This window comes from Myxocyprinus asiaticus, chromosome 31 (assembly GCF_019703515.2).
Source record: "Myxocyprinus asiaticus isolate MX2 ecotype Aquarium Trade chromosome 31, UBuf_Myxa_2, whole genome shotgun sequence".
NCBI classification, from domain to species: Eukaryota; Metazoa; Chordata; class Actinopteri; order Cypriniformes; family Catostomidae; genus Myxocyprinus; species Myxocyprinus asiaticus.
This window is the reverse complement of record NC_059374.1, coordinates 40,328,482-40,345,036: the sequence shown is the minus strand read 5'-3', so window position 1 is coordinate 40,345,036 and position 16,555 is coordinate 40,328,482. Positions and strand designations below refer to the sequence as shown.

At 37.5% G+C, this 16,555-nt stretch overlaps 2 protein-coding genes across 2 annotated transcripts; one reads left to right on the top strand and one right to left on the bottom strand.

Annotated features, from left to right (window-relative positions):
* Positions 1–874: 874 nt before the first annotated feature.
* ap1s3a (adaptor related protein complex 1 subunit sigma 3a) lies at positions 875–8,345 on the top strand. The gene is made up of 5 exons (XM_051665743.1): positions 875–1,003; positions 3,551–3,729; positions 6,273–6,381; positions 7,769–7,906; positions 8,041–8,345. Exons 1-5 carry the CDS (start codon positions 1,001–1,003, stop codon positions 8,074–8,076), a joined length of 465 nt encoding a protein of 154 aa, XP_051521703.1. The 5' UTR covers positions 875–1,000; the 3' UTR covers positions 8,077–8,345.
* Positions 8,346–9,610: 1,265 nt separating this feature from the next.
* On the bottom strand, positions 9,611–15,954 carry LOC127422316 (secretogranin-2-like). The gene is made up of 2 exons (XM_051665741.1): positions 15,827–15,954; positions 9,611–13,399 (listed from the first exon to the last, which is right to left on the bottom strand). Exon 2 carries the CDS (start codon positions 13,390–13,392, stop codon positions 11,443–11,445), a length of 1,950 nt encoding a protein of 649 aa, XP_051521701.1. The 5' UTR covers positions 13,393–13,399; positions 15,827–15,954; the 3' UTR covers positions 9,611–11,442.
* Positions 15,955–16,555: the final 601 nt, after the last annotated feature.

Genomic DNA, 16,555 nt, shown 5'->3' with positions numbered 1-16,555 from the left:
GTAGCCACGTAGCCATGCAATTTGTTTGTTTTCTTCAGTAATTTATTACAATGGACAATACCCTATTTTTTATTTTTATGTGAACACGTGATCTTCATTAAATGGGACACCAAACCCAAACAGGCATCGTGGTGTGGACATTGTTTATTTCTCTACGTGTAAAGAACACCTGTACCACCTGTGCTTAAAGCCTCTACAATCACAATTAATCATGGTACATTAAAACAAACATTAAAATACATTCATAAATATATTTACTTTCTACTTAGTCTCAAAGAACTTACAAGAAATCGGTTAGTCATCCTTTATTATATATATATATATATATATATATATATATATATATATATATATATATATATATATATATGTTAAAATATAATTTTTATATTATAGTATGTTTTATTGTATTATATTATATTATATTGATAATAATGATAAGATTTTTGGCTTATCAATGGCGTCTGCCATACCATTTCGCTGTCATTTATATAATGTAATTAAAATTATTAATAATACTACTACTACTAATAATAATACTAATAATAATAATAATTAGTATCACGCAAAACAATGATTACTTTATTTAATTTTATATATTTATATTATTTATTATGTTTGTTCTTTTGTTATTTATTTATTTTATATATTTATGTTTTTAATGGGCCACAGGAAGTTACACGTTCCTAGTTATTAAGCTTGATTTAAAAATACCACAGGGGAATTTGCTGTAGCATAACGAAGAATATGTCTTCGTTACACCTGAGCAGGTAAACCCAGCAGATCTAAACCAATCACAGGCGCGCACAGATCTCGGCCACACCCCACGCAGTCTGTGATTGGTGCACACCTGTAGGCGAGCAGATCAACAGCAGCGAGGGCGAGGTGAGAGTGTCCCGGCCGAGCGCTGCTGCAGGACGCGCTCTGATCAGCTGGACATGAACCTGTTGAGAAATCCATTGAGGGAAACGTAGGATCGTTGGAAGCTCCGAGTCTCAGGATGGTGAGGTCACTAGTGTGCTGCTTAAATACGCAACTGTTGCTTATCATTTACTGTCTTCATGTTTTTGTTGCGCTCACTTTCTTGCATTAAGATCACACACACACACACACACACACACACATATATATATATATATATATAATATAAGACTAGATGTGTCAAACCGAGGGCAGATTAAGCTTGTATTTGTCTTTTTCAAAAGGATCTGTCCATAAATATGACCTTTTGTAGTATTTTACTGCACACACACACTGTTCTTTTGCTGATAAGAGGGACTTTTGTATTCTGTATTAAAGAGACAAAGATGCATTTATTGCTTTTATCTCTTTGCTTGGTTATTAAAATCATTTACGTGCTGTTACACATTCAAATTGGTCACCACCTAGTAAGCACTGAATTAGTGTGTGTGGTGTGTGTCATATAGCCTACTTTGGTCACAAAACCTCCATTTGGGGACATTTTTAAAGGTGACTATGATTAATAAATAAAGTCAATGCTTTTTATTTTAAAAATGCTAAATGTTTTCTTTCTGTCTGTTTATTATTATAATTATATGCTTTATTATAAAGCAATATACAATGTATTCAACATCAGTAAGGCCTACATAAGTTTCCTGTAAATTGAACCCATGACCTCTCTCTCTCTCTCTCTCTCTCTCTCTCTCTCTCTCTCTCTCTCTCTCTCTCTCTCTCTCTCTCTCTCTATATATAGAGCTAAATTATATAGTTGACATGAAAGTTTGGAAACGTATATACTCCATCTAAAACTACTTCAAACAGTGTTTTGCAAATGATCTTTATTAATATAAATAAAATGATCTATATTTATAGATATAGATTTGATTAATGAATGTCATATTAATTGAGAGTCACACCGAAGGACCATTTCAAATTAACTAGTGAAAACAAAAGGTGATAAAAATAATAATAATTCAATAACAAAGAAATGGTGACCAGTTACAGCATCTAAAATATACACTTTTTCTTATACATTCAGGTTCAGAATGTATAAGGGATGGAGCTGGGTATTGATGTCATTTTCTCTTTTCAATTCATTTCTAATTCACAAGCTCTCGATTTGATTCTGATTCATTTGGGTATAACTTACATATAAAATAAATTCTCTCTCAGCTAATGCTGTTAATTACACAGGGGACCTTTTACATGAAGAAAATATTAATTGATAAAATTAGATTTTATTGGTTTTTCATCATTTTGGTCACATTCTAGCTTTTTAAAAATGTACATGTATTCCATCAATAAATATGTCTTGACATTAAATGTATGTACAGTATTATATATATATATATACAGAATGCTATTCTGAGATGCGGGTTGGCATTGTTTTGGCGGCACAAGGAGGACCTACACAATTTTAGGCAGGTGGTATTAATGTTGTGGCTGATCTGTGTATATGTATATACAGTATATATAAATATAGCGTGTGTGCACAATTATATATATATATATAAATGGTTAAATGTTTATTGTTTACATTCATAATTTGTACTATTTACATTGATATGTACAAGAGTTGCCAAAACGCTACTGTCTCTTTAAGAATAGTGGCAGTTCAGCGAGCATCTCATAGAAGTGATTCGTTGAGCGCATATTAATGAGAGCTTCTTTACTGCATCCGTGCAATGTGCGAATAGAATTAAGTGTTTCTTTTTTATTGTTTTTTTATCAACAACTGACTGTAAAGAACAGAAAGGGTATTAAAAGAGACAAACGATTCAATGACAAATGGATTGCGTGAATCTTGTCTTTGGACACACATTACACAGAATGTGAGTCAAGGTAAAAGGTAAATCGCACTGTTGAATGAAATCTGACCATTTACAGCCAATAGCTAATAACATATTTTGTTGCGTAGTGCAAAAATTGGTTGCATATGAGAGTAATGTACTCACATTGTAGAGGAAGAGCATAGAGTAAAAGATAACATCTTGGGATGTTAAGTATCAATATCGGGATTTACCCAGCCCTAATGTCAACTACCATAAAAGGAATAGAGTTCTATTGCATGTCCTCATTTAGATAGCTAGGTCAGCGTGTTTGGTGGCAACAGGGATGCAGGCTCCTGGCAACAGGCCTAATATGTCAAACACAGATTCCCACTGGGGTCTCAGCAAGGAGTCCTACACACACAGCAGATTCTCTCTTTGTCTTTATCGTATGCCATGTAGGAGACTGACAGTGTGTGCCACCAGAAAGGTGTGTGTGTGTTTGTGTGAGCATAGTAAATCCTAATTATTTCTCCTAGTTATACTTTAACTCTCGAGATTGTCTTGCTGTGTTTGACATTCTGACCATGACTGAGCATATAGTATTTTGTCTAGCTGTGTGTGTGTTTTGTGCTTAACTCTATAATATTTAATCTTATGCAATGGCGTTCAGACACTTTTTAGTGTGACCTAAGTGTCCAAATACTTTTCAGGGCCACTGTACATCACAACACAATTTAACCAGTTCCAAAAGCAGCCAAATGAACATTTCGGACAATTCAAACAAACTTGTTTAACTCGTCTGTCTGTCTCTGCTGTAGATGCGCTTCCTGTTGCTCTTTAGTCGTCAAGGGAAACTAAGGTTACAGAAATGGTTCACGCCTCTCAGCGATCGTGACAAGAAGAAGATCATTAGGGACATCACACACATAGTGCTGTCACGACCTCCAAAAGCCTGCAACTTCTTGCAATGGAGAGACCTAAAGGTTGTCTACAGAAGGTCAGAGGTCACCTTATCTTGTGTGCTTTGCTCATTTCAATGCTTTGAGGAACTTTTCTCTCTTTCACTCTTTCTCAGTTTCCAACTCTATGTCTCTCTCCCATACAATGGTGTAACAGGACCTTTGACCCAAGTTAATGATCAACCATCAAGTCCTTCCTTTAGGGTGTGTTTACAGTAAAAATAGAGCGTGTATGTGTGTGTCCTTGTATGTATTTGTACTTGAAAGTCTCAATGCTGAAAAATTGGATGATTAAATCACATTAAACATTTTGAGCATTCCCATGTTAGACACATTATATTAACAGTGCCCATGATTAGGACTGGGTAAAAGTATCGATTTTCCAATGCATCGCGATCTTCATTTGAATGATATCAATTCTTAAATCCAAAGATCAATCTTTTACTAAATGTGTAACTCTCTGTCTGTGTAATGTGTGTCCAAACACGAGATGCACACAATCCAATTGTCATTCAATAATGTCTCTAATACCCTTTCTACACTTTACAGTCAGTTGTTGATCAAAAATAACAAAAAAATACAATTTTATTCTAAGCACGGATGAGGTAAAGAAGCCATTTGAGTCCTCGCTCGTTGATATATGCTTATTTACAGAAGCTCTGTACAGAACTGCCGGTTTTCTTAAAGAGACAGTACCGATTTTTAGCACGTGTTCTACAAATCAGTGTAAATATTGCAAATAGTAAAAATTTTGCATTAACCTTGTACGACCCCACGAACACATTCACTATACGCAACGCATAATTTCATTTCATTTAAACCGACTGATCTCAGTTCAGGAGACTCTGTCTGTAAAGGGTTAACCTTTCATCGCACAGAGTCATGTGACCAAACAACACGGCGTAGATGACAGCAGAGTTTGTGTTTGGTTGAAACGCCAACAAAACTACATCTGGTAAGAAACCTAATTACGTTTTTACATTGAAACCTGTTTGAGTTAAAAGATTAAAGTCTCTAGTTTCATCCGATATGCCATTTTTAAAAATTTGAGCGGTTTATCGCAAAACTGCACGCTGTTAAACACAATGACCATGTACGTGGACTTTATGCTCAGCTTCATAAAAATTTCCTATATTTACTGTACATTATCACATTGAGAATCAATGGGTTCATCCAAAAGCTAAAAATTTTTGCTTTCAGAGGCTGTATACAGAGTTAGAATGAAAATAAGGTGCATTTCAAACTGTTCTGAGACCATTGCAGACAGAAAGCACACAGGAGGTTAAGTCATTCCCTAAATGGGGAACAAGGGAGCATCCTGTAGCTCTCTATGCAGCTAAGTGCATTCAATCCAAACTTCAAATTTAAAGTTCAGTTTCAGGCTGCAGACGATGTTTGGACCACTCAACATGTTTGGCAGACATGGAATAGTGGTAATCAGTATATGTATAATTTTATTTTAACATGGATGATAGTTATTGGATGATGCTGGCCATTACTTTGAATCAGAATTATTTATGCTAATTTCTGATGTAATGTCTGTAACGTCTCAAAAACTTGAATAACCAACACTCCTGGAAACATAATAAACAATTTGATGAAAAAAGTCTGACTTTCTATAGCTTGGTATTATTTAAAATTTCACAGCTTAGTCCCGCTGTCCACATATTTGGACATCAATTTTTAGGAAAACTGTTTGCTTTAGAATTTTATTTATTTATTTATTTGCTTGTTTATTAGGGGCTACTAGTTACAAATCAAAAAGGGAAATGGAAAATGCACACATGCTCTGGTCTCAGGAAAATAAACATTTAACAAAATATAATGTATGCAATATAATATTATATTTATTGATGTAATACATGGATTTATTCATTTTTAAAAAGCTTAAATGTGGCCAAAATGATGAAAAACAAATAATATCAAATTTGTAAAATTAATATTTTCTTAATGTAACTAGTTAGAAGGTCCCCTGTGTAATTAACTTCTATGTTGCTTTTAGAAAACGATTATGTAATTATTATTGTGCCTTAAAGAACTCATGAGGTCTTCAGTTTTACTCTAACTGATATCAATATTAGTTATAGACCAAAATATCGGCCAGGCCGATATATTTGCCGATATTTAGCCATTTTGTAAACTGTGTCCCAAATGGGCGATTAACAAACATTTGCCTATAGTGTCAGTTCCAAAATCTACCAACAGCCTTGTAAATGTTTTTTTTTTTTAACAGATATTTTTAGTGAATTCTGAGTATATTTTATGTAAAATATGTTTATTGAAATTCATAAATTCTAATTCAACATTTCTGGATAAGAAGAGGCTTGTTTGTTGGACCTAAGTAGCATTGAAGAACCTTTATTTTTAGGGGTGTACAGAGCCTCTGGAGAGTCTATAATAGTGTGTGTTGTACTTAATAAAATTTAACCAGCGAGAAACAACCTAAATGAGGCAGTTTCTGAGAAACTCTATTTCTCATAAATGATAGAAACCCAATATACAGAACACGTTATTACACCATGACATTACATGCACATTTGTGTTACTCTATATCTATTCACCTCTGACCTCTGTCCTGCAGGTATGCGAGTCTGTATTTCTGTTGTGGTTTGGAGCAGGAGGATAACGAGCTGCTCACACTGGAACTTCTGCACAGATACGTCGAACTTCTGGATCAGTACTTTGGCAATGTACATGCAGTTCCTGCACAATACCAGAAACACCTGGAAATCATTAGATATATCAGGGATCATGTTCAGTTGGTTGGACATTATAACAAAATAAACCAGCGATTATGTCTGGCCGATTGTACATTATTCTGCTCATCACATGGCTACTAAAATACAGAATGCTGTGATTGACCAATCAGAATCAAGTATTCCAGGGAGTAACCAAAATAAAGCTTAGGGTCTCAAACATAGCTTTTTTTGTGTGTTTGTTGTGGTATATAATTCAGAGTGTAGGCATTCTTACCAAAACTGAACATGTACTTTGAAATTTGAAGACAAATCAGAAGTGTTACATTTCAAAAATCTATAAAAAATAAAAAACAATTGCACTGTACATATTTTTGCAATCAGTAAAAACATCAAACTCTTCAAATAGCGATATGTCATATGTTGTTGGAAAGCTCTCAAAGGGTAGAATACAACCAGCCTATTTGTTTTACTCACAAAAAAAATATAGTGAGTAATAGCTAAGTATATTTCTTTTACAATTATGTTAGTGTTGCTTATAAGCCAATTTTTCACTTATTACTTCACAAAAAATAAACAGAACATAAAATACCATCACACACCATTACTTAGAAGAGGCGATTATCTTTCAAACAAGCCCACACACAAGGTAATCGGATACATAGATCATTAGATAATCCACATGAAGCACAATGTTACATATGGCCACCAGGAGATGGCGCCAGTACATGACACAGACTCAATGATGACTCAAATGGCACAGAATGAAACTCATTCTGTGAAATCTCTTCAGTAAAATCATGTCTTCATGCTATGCAAACCTTTAGTCATTGTTGTGTTTGCATGTGTAATTAGTTCTTATGTACAATTATTATGTTTTATTTGTTTGGAGAGGCTTTTGGACACATGGAGACTTTTTTGGACACTATGATAAATTATTTCGTAATCTTATAACTTTTGATTGCTTTGTCATATCAACACAATTTTTTTCTCAGAGTTGACATGATTGAAAAAAAAAAAAGCAGATTTTCGGAGCCACTTTATTTACATTTATATGTTAAATACACAAAATAAACCAGCGATAATGACTGCTCCACTTGGCCAATCAGAATCAAATATTCCAGGGATTAACCAAAATAAAGCTTAGGGTCTTCAACAGAGGTGGTTTTATAAATAAGGTTTAAGAGGTAGTTGTGTTTGTTTTGGCATATAATTCAGTAGTATTACTCATCTTCTTGGAAAGATTTTGATGTATTTGCACACTTGTTGATGTAATCAGGGCACATGTTTACATTGAAAATACAGAAAAGAGAAGTGTTCAGTGTTTTCACATGTGTGAAATGAATATTGTGACTCATTGTGATGTTTGTGTGTGTTGCAGGTGTGTGAATTAGACATCATTTTTAACTTTGAGAAGGCTTACTTTATTCTGGATGAGTTTGTGATTGGTGGAGAGGTGCAGGAAACATCCAAAGCGTCTGTGGCCAAATCGATGGAAGAGGCAGACTCACTTCAGGAGGTGAGACACACACAAAACTTAACCCTGTCTATATTGACTCTTTACACTTTAATACATGATTACTGATTAAGTTTTAGCTGAGATGAATTTTTGAAACTCAGATTTCATTGTGTTTTGTCTTTATCTTTTGGCAGACAATGGAGGAGTATTTAAACAAACCCACATACTGAAGAAACATTTTGAGAAAGTCACTTTCATAACACAAAATCAACAGTAGGATTTTCCTGCTTCATATGCTGAATGTTAATAATCAAATATAAGTTATTACACTAAAACAGCAAAACATCAGTGAATTTATCAGGTTTTACTACTTTTGAGATTGTAAGAAGACCATTATTAATCATAGAAGTGTATTATTAAATGTAGAGCACTAGAACTGCTGTGCAATCATGTGGTATTTTACTACATTGTGACATATGTTTTTTAATCAAATATTAAAAAAACAGTTCTTTTATGAACAGTTTTGTTTTTGTGAATGTATGAATGGAACTAGAAAAATAAGGCTACTGCTTACATTGGAGCGGCAGTCAAGTATGTACCCAAATATTCCAGAAAAGGGGAGAACAAATGTTAAAGGAATATTCTGGGTTCAATACAAGTTAAGCTCAATTGACAGCATTTGTGGCATAATGTTGATTACCCCCAAAATTATTTTGACTCATCCCTCCTTTTCTTTAAAAAAAGCTAAAGTCGGGGTTACAGTGAGGCACTTACAATGGAAGTGAATGGGGGGAATTTTTGGAGTGCTTAAAGGCAATTTGAATCTATTAATTTTATAAAAACACTTACATTAATTCTTCTGTTAAAATTTGTGTATTATTTGAGCTGTAAAGTTGTTTAAATCGTCATTTTTACAGTAGTTTTAGGGTTTGTTGACATAAATCGTCATGGCAACGAAGTTGTAAAATTGGCTATAACTTTACACAGAAAAGGTAAGCGATTTTATCACACTAAAATCATGTTAACAAATATTTTGTTTATGTCTTGTGGCTATATAATCTTACAGAATAATAATCCAGAGTGACTATTTGCACTAGGTGTAAATAGCAACAAAAAGCATCTTCTTTGCACTAAATGCAAAAAGTTTTTGATGCTATTTGCAAATTAAATATTACCAAACACTATAGTAACATCACTGCAGCGTTTGTGTTGAGTCTCACAGACAGCCTACACCAACCTATAGCCCTTAACATCATTGTGACCACAAAATTAAACATGGTTACTATATTAACACCATATTTAGTTTAAATAAAAGTCATATTAAAGAAAATCTTAACAGTTGAGACAGGAAACAGGATGGGAAAAAGTGGGACAAAAGGTGGAATTGAACCCAGGTCATCCGCACGAGAAAAGCACATACACACTATCGTTAAACCTCACACCACTGCAGCAACACTAGGGATGCAGTTTGTTGTCAATTTCTCTGTTTCCATCAGACTATTGGAGTGCAAGTAGCTGCATTGTGTGGCAGATGCTATTAACACTTAGCACTTAGCAAATAGCCTCTGCCATAGTAATTTCAATGTCTATGGTGGTTCTGAACCTGATTACAGGTATTTTGATTAACAGAAACTAGGCACTTAAAAGTTGTTGATGAAAAACTAAAGCAGCTCCTCAACAGAAATTGCCTCAAGAGGTGCTGCTCTCCATGCCGAGTTTGCTTGGCAACGAGAGAAACATTACACAAACAGAGAACCATGGTGTGAACAAATGCTTTATTTACCTCTGCCATGTCACACATGACCTCATCACACGCACAAGATACTGACTGACTGAAAACATAACTGCTGTTTAAGCGCCATTAATGGTATGTGTCCACTGGCGTGGAAGAAACGCTGGAGAGCTGCCTCTTTGGGGCCATGTCTGATTACATGTACAGTGAGTATGTATTGTCTATGATTCATTTCAGTACATGGTCAATAAAATCATCATATCTATAGTTTTCCTGACCAACCACTGGGTAGCACCATGATGATTCTGGTTGCATCTGGAATGATTTTTTGATTCCTGTCTTCTGAGTGGTCCAAAAGGAAAACAACAACCATTTTAAGTTTAAGTTTGAGTAAAAATAACTACAGGCTAATCTTGTGCTGTTGTTAACTCAAAGTAGTTAATGATATCAACTAAACAAACCTCAGGCAATCGCTTCATAACATCTACTTGTTAAACTTTGACAGGTGAGGCACTGTCAAACGACAGTCATCGTGACTCTGTAAAGTATCGACACTATGGAGCCACATGTTTTTCACAAATTGAATACGCTAAACATCCCACAATCCGCTAAAAACATACACCGATGCAAGTGAAAACACTGGAGACCAGGAAACAAAAACAGGCTTCTGTAGGAATTGGGGAACATCACTTCTGTGTTCTAGTCAAAGGTGCTTATATGCGCTATTACCAGGGGCGCATTAATGTACTGCCTTACACAGGCTGAAACCCAGAGGCCCACAACTCCAAGGGGGGCCCTATTTGTGGCATCTATCACCCTATTCTCCCCCGTCAACTTTCGTGGCAGAAGCATGCATCTAAACGCGTTCAGTGGAAGACGCTGATATAAACACGCGATGGTGCGCAACATTTCCTCAACTTTTTTGATGGTCTCAACAGCTGCATCCGAATTTGCGTACTGTCAGAGTATGTATTGCTTTTGATAAAGAATGTACTTTTCAGTTGTTAAAAAAGTTCATTCTTTAGGTATGCATGCAAGTATTTTGAATACTTCCTACTTCATCCTGGAATGTGGGCATTGTTCCATAACCCAAATAAATAATCTACTCTGGTGTTGTTAACCAAGTACAATTCAACCACAAGGAACAACTCTCTTGAGATATATATCACTTAGAGTTTAAAATATCCACCTGACTCGTGGTTCTCTGATATTTAATTTAATTTAGCGTTTTGAATGTGATGTCTCCGCAGCTCCCTTGGCATTATGGAACAGTAAAGAGTCCAGTGGATGGATGCCAAGTTTGTAACGGCATGCTAACATACTGCTCTTACTATTTCTGACAGATATGGATAAGTAGTATGGTAGTATGCCATTCTGAACTCAGTCACAGACTTCAGAATTGTACCTGATATACAGTAGTAGGTCATCCGGGTATTTCTCGCCTACTTTCTCCAATGACATACTGCTTTTGGCATACTACTGTATATACTAAGGAAGTATGCATATTTGGACACAGCAAACACTTACTCTGCTAATTCCGCAATCCTCTGCATAAGCGTGTCACTCAGCACTCATTGAGATGAAGTGACAACGCCCGCTCATCTCGCGCCAGTGGACAAGTACCGTAAAAAGGGAACAAAATCTGTGTGTGTTCTTATCGCTACCAAAAAAGAGCTACCACGGGACTGAGAAACATATTTGTTGGGTTTACTAAAATACTCTTTTTCTGCTCTAGAGGGTACAAAATGAGATAATCTGGAGCACGACACTGACTAACGCAATTAGGGAATATATATTTATATATATTTTCAAAATACTTTATTATATGAGAATTCAAACTTCAAACAATGAATATAATCTTTATCTACATTTCAGGGACAGTTTCCCCCTCAGAGTCTGTTTCGCTGGCATTGTCGCTTTCCGGGTCGATGTACCTCAGTATTTTCATCATTGTGAAGTCATCTATGCCTGTGGCTGTGCCCATACGCTCCACCGGTCTCTTTTCTGGCATACTTTTATCGAAGTAGTCCTGGACAGCACGTTCATGCTTTCCATACATGGACTGTTCCTCGTCACGTGAGGGCGACAGATGCCCACGCCTCGGTCCTTGCGCAAACATCTCTGAGGCCATGTAATTGGCAAGTTCGTCTTCATCACCCATGGTGTCATCATAATCATCCCTGCTTGTTTCTGGTAACACGTACTCTGGGAGGTCTCGTTCCTTCTTGTAATATTGCGATGTTTTCGGTTGCGTTAGTCTTTGCTGGAGTTTGTAATTTTGAAGCGCCGCACTCGCCAGCTCGAGGATGCTCAGTATGTCTTGTGCAATGTTGTGGCTCTCCAGTGTCTTAAGCGGCCGTCGGTGTGGTGCTGCAGCAAATGTCTTGTGTGCATCGTGAGTGGTGGTGTAGGTACGTGCGGCTGTACGTGACTCCGAAGGAATTGCAAAGAAGTCTTTCTGCTTCTCTTTCTGAAGAAGGTCAAGGACTTCCTCCGGTGGGATTTGGAGCTTTTGAGAGATTTTGATTAGCTGAGACAGAGACTGGGGGAATGTATTGAGCATGGGATTAATGCCTCTCTCCTCTTCATCCATCTCTTCTTCTTCATCCGCATCTTTTTTCTCCACCTCTCGGTCACTTTCGTCCTCTTCTTGTTCCCTCTTGTTTGCCTGTTCCTCTTGCTTTTTCTTTTCTAAAATTTTCCGCAGATAGTAGTCCACAAGCTTGGCAATGTCCTCAGGGTCATCTTTTTCTGTCTGAAACAAATCAGATTGGTTGGATCTTTTGACATCATCATCTTCCTCCTCTTCCTCTTCCTGCTCCTCCTCGTCATCCTCAAGGTTGCGAGTAAAGCTGTGCCTCTCGCTTTCTTCTTCTTTGGTCTCTATCTGTTCCTCCAGAGGTGTCCATTCATCTGGTCCCATGATGCCCTCCAAGGCCATCTTCCTCTGCCTGTACAAGTCATCATCATCATCATCTTCTTCATCATCATCATGAGTGTTGGCCCCAGCACTTTCCCTCTTGCTGTTGGCCTTGGAAGCTGCCTTGGAAGTGGAGATTCCACTCAGTTCCTCGAACACAGATTGAAGGGTGGCCAGTTTCTGGGGCGTGTACTGTTCCTCTGCATTCTCATTGGTCCGTTTGAGTGGCTGTTCCTGGCCATCCTCATCTTCAAACATGAGTGGGTACTGCCTGTGTGGTCTCCGGCTGCCAGAATTGGCCCATGAGGTCCTCCCGTAATTCTCTGCAGAAGTGTCCGCCTTTAGTTGTTCCTTTGGTCTCAAGAGTGGTCGGATGGCATAGCGAGGGCGTGACGGTAATGAGGCATGCGTAATAAATTTCTGGGACAACTTTTGGGGCTCTGTTTGCCCTTCAGTCTTGTGCAGTGTTGTAAGCACCGCTTGCAGCCATTCTTGAGTGTTGTCCCTCTCTTTGTCTTCCTCTCTCTCTTCAATGCCTCTATCCATTCCTGTGGCACTACGGGCAGGTGATGCCAGTTGTAGCATTGAATGGATGCTTTCCATGTCATCTGAGTCATAGTCTGCGGTGGTCGGCTGTTGATCATCGGCGAGGGGTTCGGATGAGGTACGCTGGCTTAGGTTTTGGATGTAGCGTAGAGCTCTGAGCATCTCAGCACTCGGAGGAGGGTGGAGTTGGGACACAGGTCCATAGGAGCCGGGTTCGTTCCCACTTAGGCTATGATCTCTGAGTGTTGCCCCTTGTACACCAAAAATGAAAGAGGGGAAAAAGGAAAGGAGAAGGAGGGAGGGAAAGATGGACACATATGTCGCACAGCATCTAGATGGTGAAGACATGATTTACCTGGAAAACAGAGAGAGAGCGAGAGAGAGAGAGATGGTGAGACAGAGAGTTACTTCACGTATGCCCAAATGCAAAGGTATACACACAGATATGTTTGCATAACAATTGCATGCACATTGATTGGTTATGGAGATCATTTAAAGAAATAGTTCACCCAAAAATGATGGTTTTTCTGTGGAACAAAAAAGGAGATTTTTTTTTATGAATTGTCACACAGCTCTTTTTTACATACAAAAATTCAGAATGACAAAATTTAAGACATTAAGGAATGTTTGGGGTTCAATACAAGTTAAACTTAATCCAGAGCATTTGTGGCATAATGTTGATTACCACAAAAAATTATTTTGACTAAAATCGAGGTTACAGTGAGGCACTTACAATTGAAATGAATGAGGCCAATTTTTGGAGGGTTTAAAGGCAAAAATTTGAAGCTTATGATTTTATAAAAGCACTTTATTATATTATTTTATATAATTAATTTATATATTATTTGAGATGTTGAGTTGTTTTAGGGTTTCCAACGTTTTGTCATCATGGCAACAAAGTTGTACAATTTGATATAACTTTACACAGAAAAGGTTAGTAAGTGATTTCATCTTTACATTTACGGATTGGTCCCCATTGAAAGTGCCTCACTGCATCCCAAATTTGGGCTTTTTTTAAAGAAAAGTCTAAATTTATTTTTGTGGTAATCAGCATTATGCCACACATGCTGTCAACTAAGCTCAACTTGTATTGAACATGGAATATTAATCAAAGTAAAAATTAAAAAAGTTATTTGCTGATTTTCCTCATTAAATCTCTACATTTTGCATATTTAAACTGGTGCATGATGTGTCTGCGCACTATTTTGGAATATGCATGCAGACGCAAATGACATTTCAGAGCCTCGGCAGAGGGGAGGATTTTTTAATGAATATTGACTTAAATTTCAGGCTATCATACAGCTTCAGAAAACTCTGAATATTGTGCTCAAGTCATATAAACTGTCATATAAAGTGCTTTTTTTCACCCTCTTTGAAGCTTTACAGCTGTGATCACTATGAATTGTATGGAAACGAGATTATTTTGTCTTCCACTCAATAAACAATGCATATGGGTTTGGAAAAATATAAGACTGCGTAAATAATGAGAATTTTAATTTTAGGATGAACCACTACTATAACCTGTCACAAAGGTTTACGCTTTATGACTTTCGTTTAGCACTTGTTTACAGTGCTAAATTGACCATCACAGACCCACTCCCAGATCTCTCTCTCTCCCCCTCTCCCCCTCCCTCCCTCCCTCTCTTTCTCTCTTCCTCCCTCTCTCTCTCTCACTCACCCTCTCTCTCACTCACTCTCTCTCACTCATCCTCTCTCTCTCTCTCACTCACCCTCTCTCTCTCTCACTCTTTCTCTCTCTCACTCTCTCTCTCTCTCTCTCATTCACTCTCTCTCGCTCACTCACTCTCTCTCTCTCTCTCTCTCTCTCACTCTCTCTCGCTCACTCACTCACCCTCTCTCTCTCTCTCTCTCTCACTCACTCACTCTCTCTCTCTCTCTCACTCACCCTCTCTCTCATACTCTCTCTCTCTCTCTCTCTCTCTCTCTCTCTCACTCACTCACTCACCCTCTCTCTCTCTCTCACTCACTCTCTCTCACTCACCCTCTCTCTCTTTCTCTCCGACATCTGTTGATGAGTGTTTGCGGAGCACTGAAAATCTCATTAGTTACTAAATTACTGCCAATACTAAATGAGTCATACAGCGTTGCTACGGGAGACCGCGCGAGGATCCGCACTGCCGTTAAACGGAGAGAAGAAAGCCCGGTGCACGACATGGTTACTTGAAATGTGTATTTACATGTGTTTTAAAGTGATAATATCAGGTATGACTTTAACTTCGCTCATTTCCCCTCAGATCACATATTTAGATTTGTTTTTTAAATGTTTCCCTTCGATCATTTTTCTATCAGATTTGTCTTACAAATGTAAATTGTGTTCTTAACTAACGTTTCAGTCGAATTAATATGAACAAATACGAGGAAAAACCGCGCAATGAGCCGCGCACTTGTCTTGCGTTCCGTCTGTTTGCGTTCTGTTGTTTAATCGTTGGTCTTTATACGCGTCAAACGGACGTCTTTGGCCGTTGCGTTGCGTCTCGCTGTTTTCCCAACGTGTTTCGCGTCATTTTCTTTCGCGTTTTGAAACGACGTGTCAAGTTTAAAACAGTTCCACTTTTAAAAAAGGTTCTGTTCGATTCTTTTTTGAACGCCATAACGCGCCGCGTACGAACACGTCTCCTGACAATATGCAGCAGGTTGTTCATTAATAGAAGAGTCCATACGCGTTTCTGAAGAGACCAGCCGGACGGAAAAGTGATGCGTTCCGTTCATTATGCCTCGAACGAACGCACGGAATAGTGTTTATAGGCAAAACCACACTTACCTTTAGCTTTCGGTCTGTTTTAACGGAGAGTCGCGAGTGCGCTGCGCATCGCTCCCTGCGTGTTTATCTCTGTGTTGCACCGTGAGCTCGAGCGCGGAATATCTCTCTCGTCAGCACCGTGGACAGCTCCGCCCGTTAAAAGAGACGCCACTTGATTCGTGCGTCACTGAAACAACATACGCAAAACCTGTTTCGCACGCACACACACACACACACACACACATCTCTCTCTCTCTCTCTCTCTCTCTCTCTCTCTCTCTCTCTCAAGGCAAATCAAGGTTATATGTGTACCAGACAAACTAAAAATTTAAGATTTTATGCAAAACCTTGTGCAAGGTTCGTCATTCTTCATTCCCATTATTACTCAGATGTTTTCCTCTATACAACCAATTTGAGACCAGGATGGGTAATGCCTTACAAAATTTTACCATGGTAACTACATGTTGCACCAAAATACCATAAAGACTGAAAAACAAAAAAACAAAAAAAAACAAACAAAAAAAAAAAGTACTTACTACACTGAATAAGTTACTTCAAGCGTGAACTTGAAAATATTAAGTAAATTGTACATTTGTACTCAATTCAAAAATGTAAAGATTAATGCAATAGCTTATAATTAAATATTATTTATGACTGTTTGTAATCTTTACAATGCGTCATCATGAATCAATCCTAAAGTAGAAAACCTCTATTCGCTAATTAAATAAAATAAGTACCTTTTACTTAACT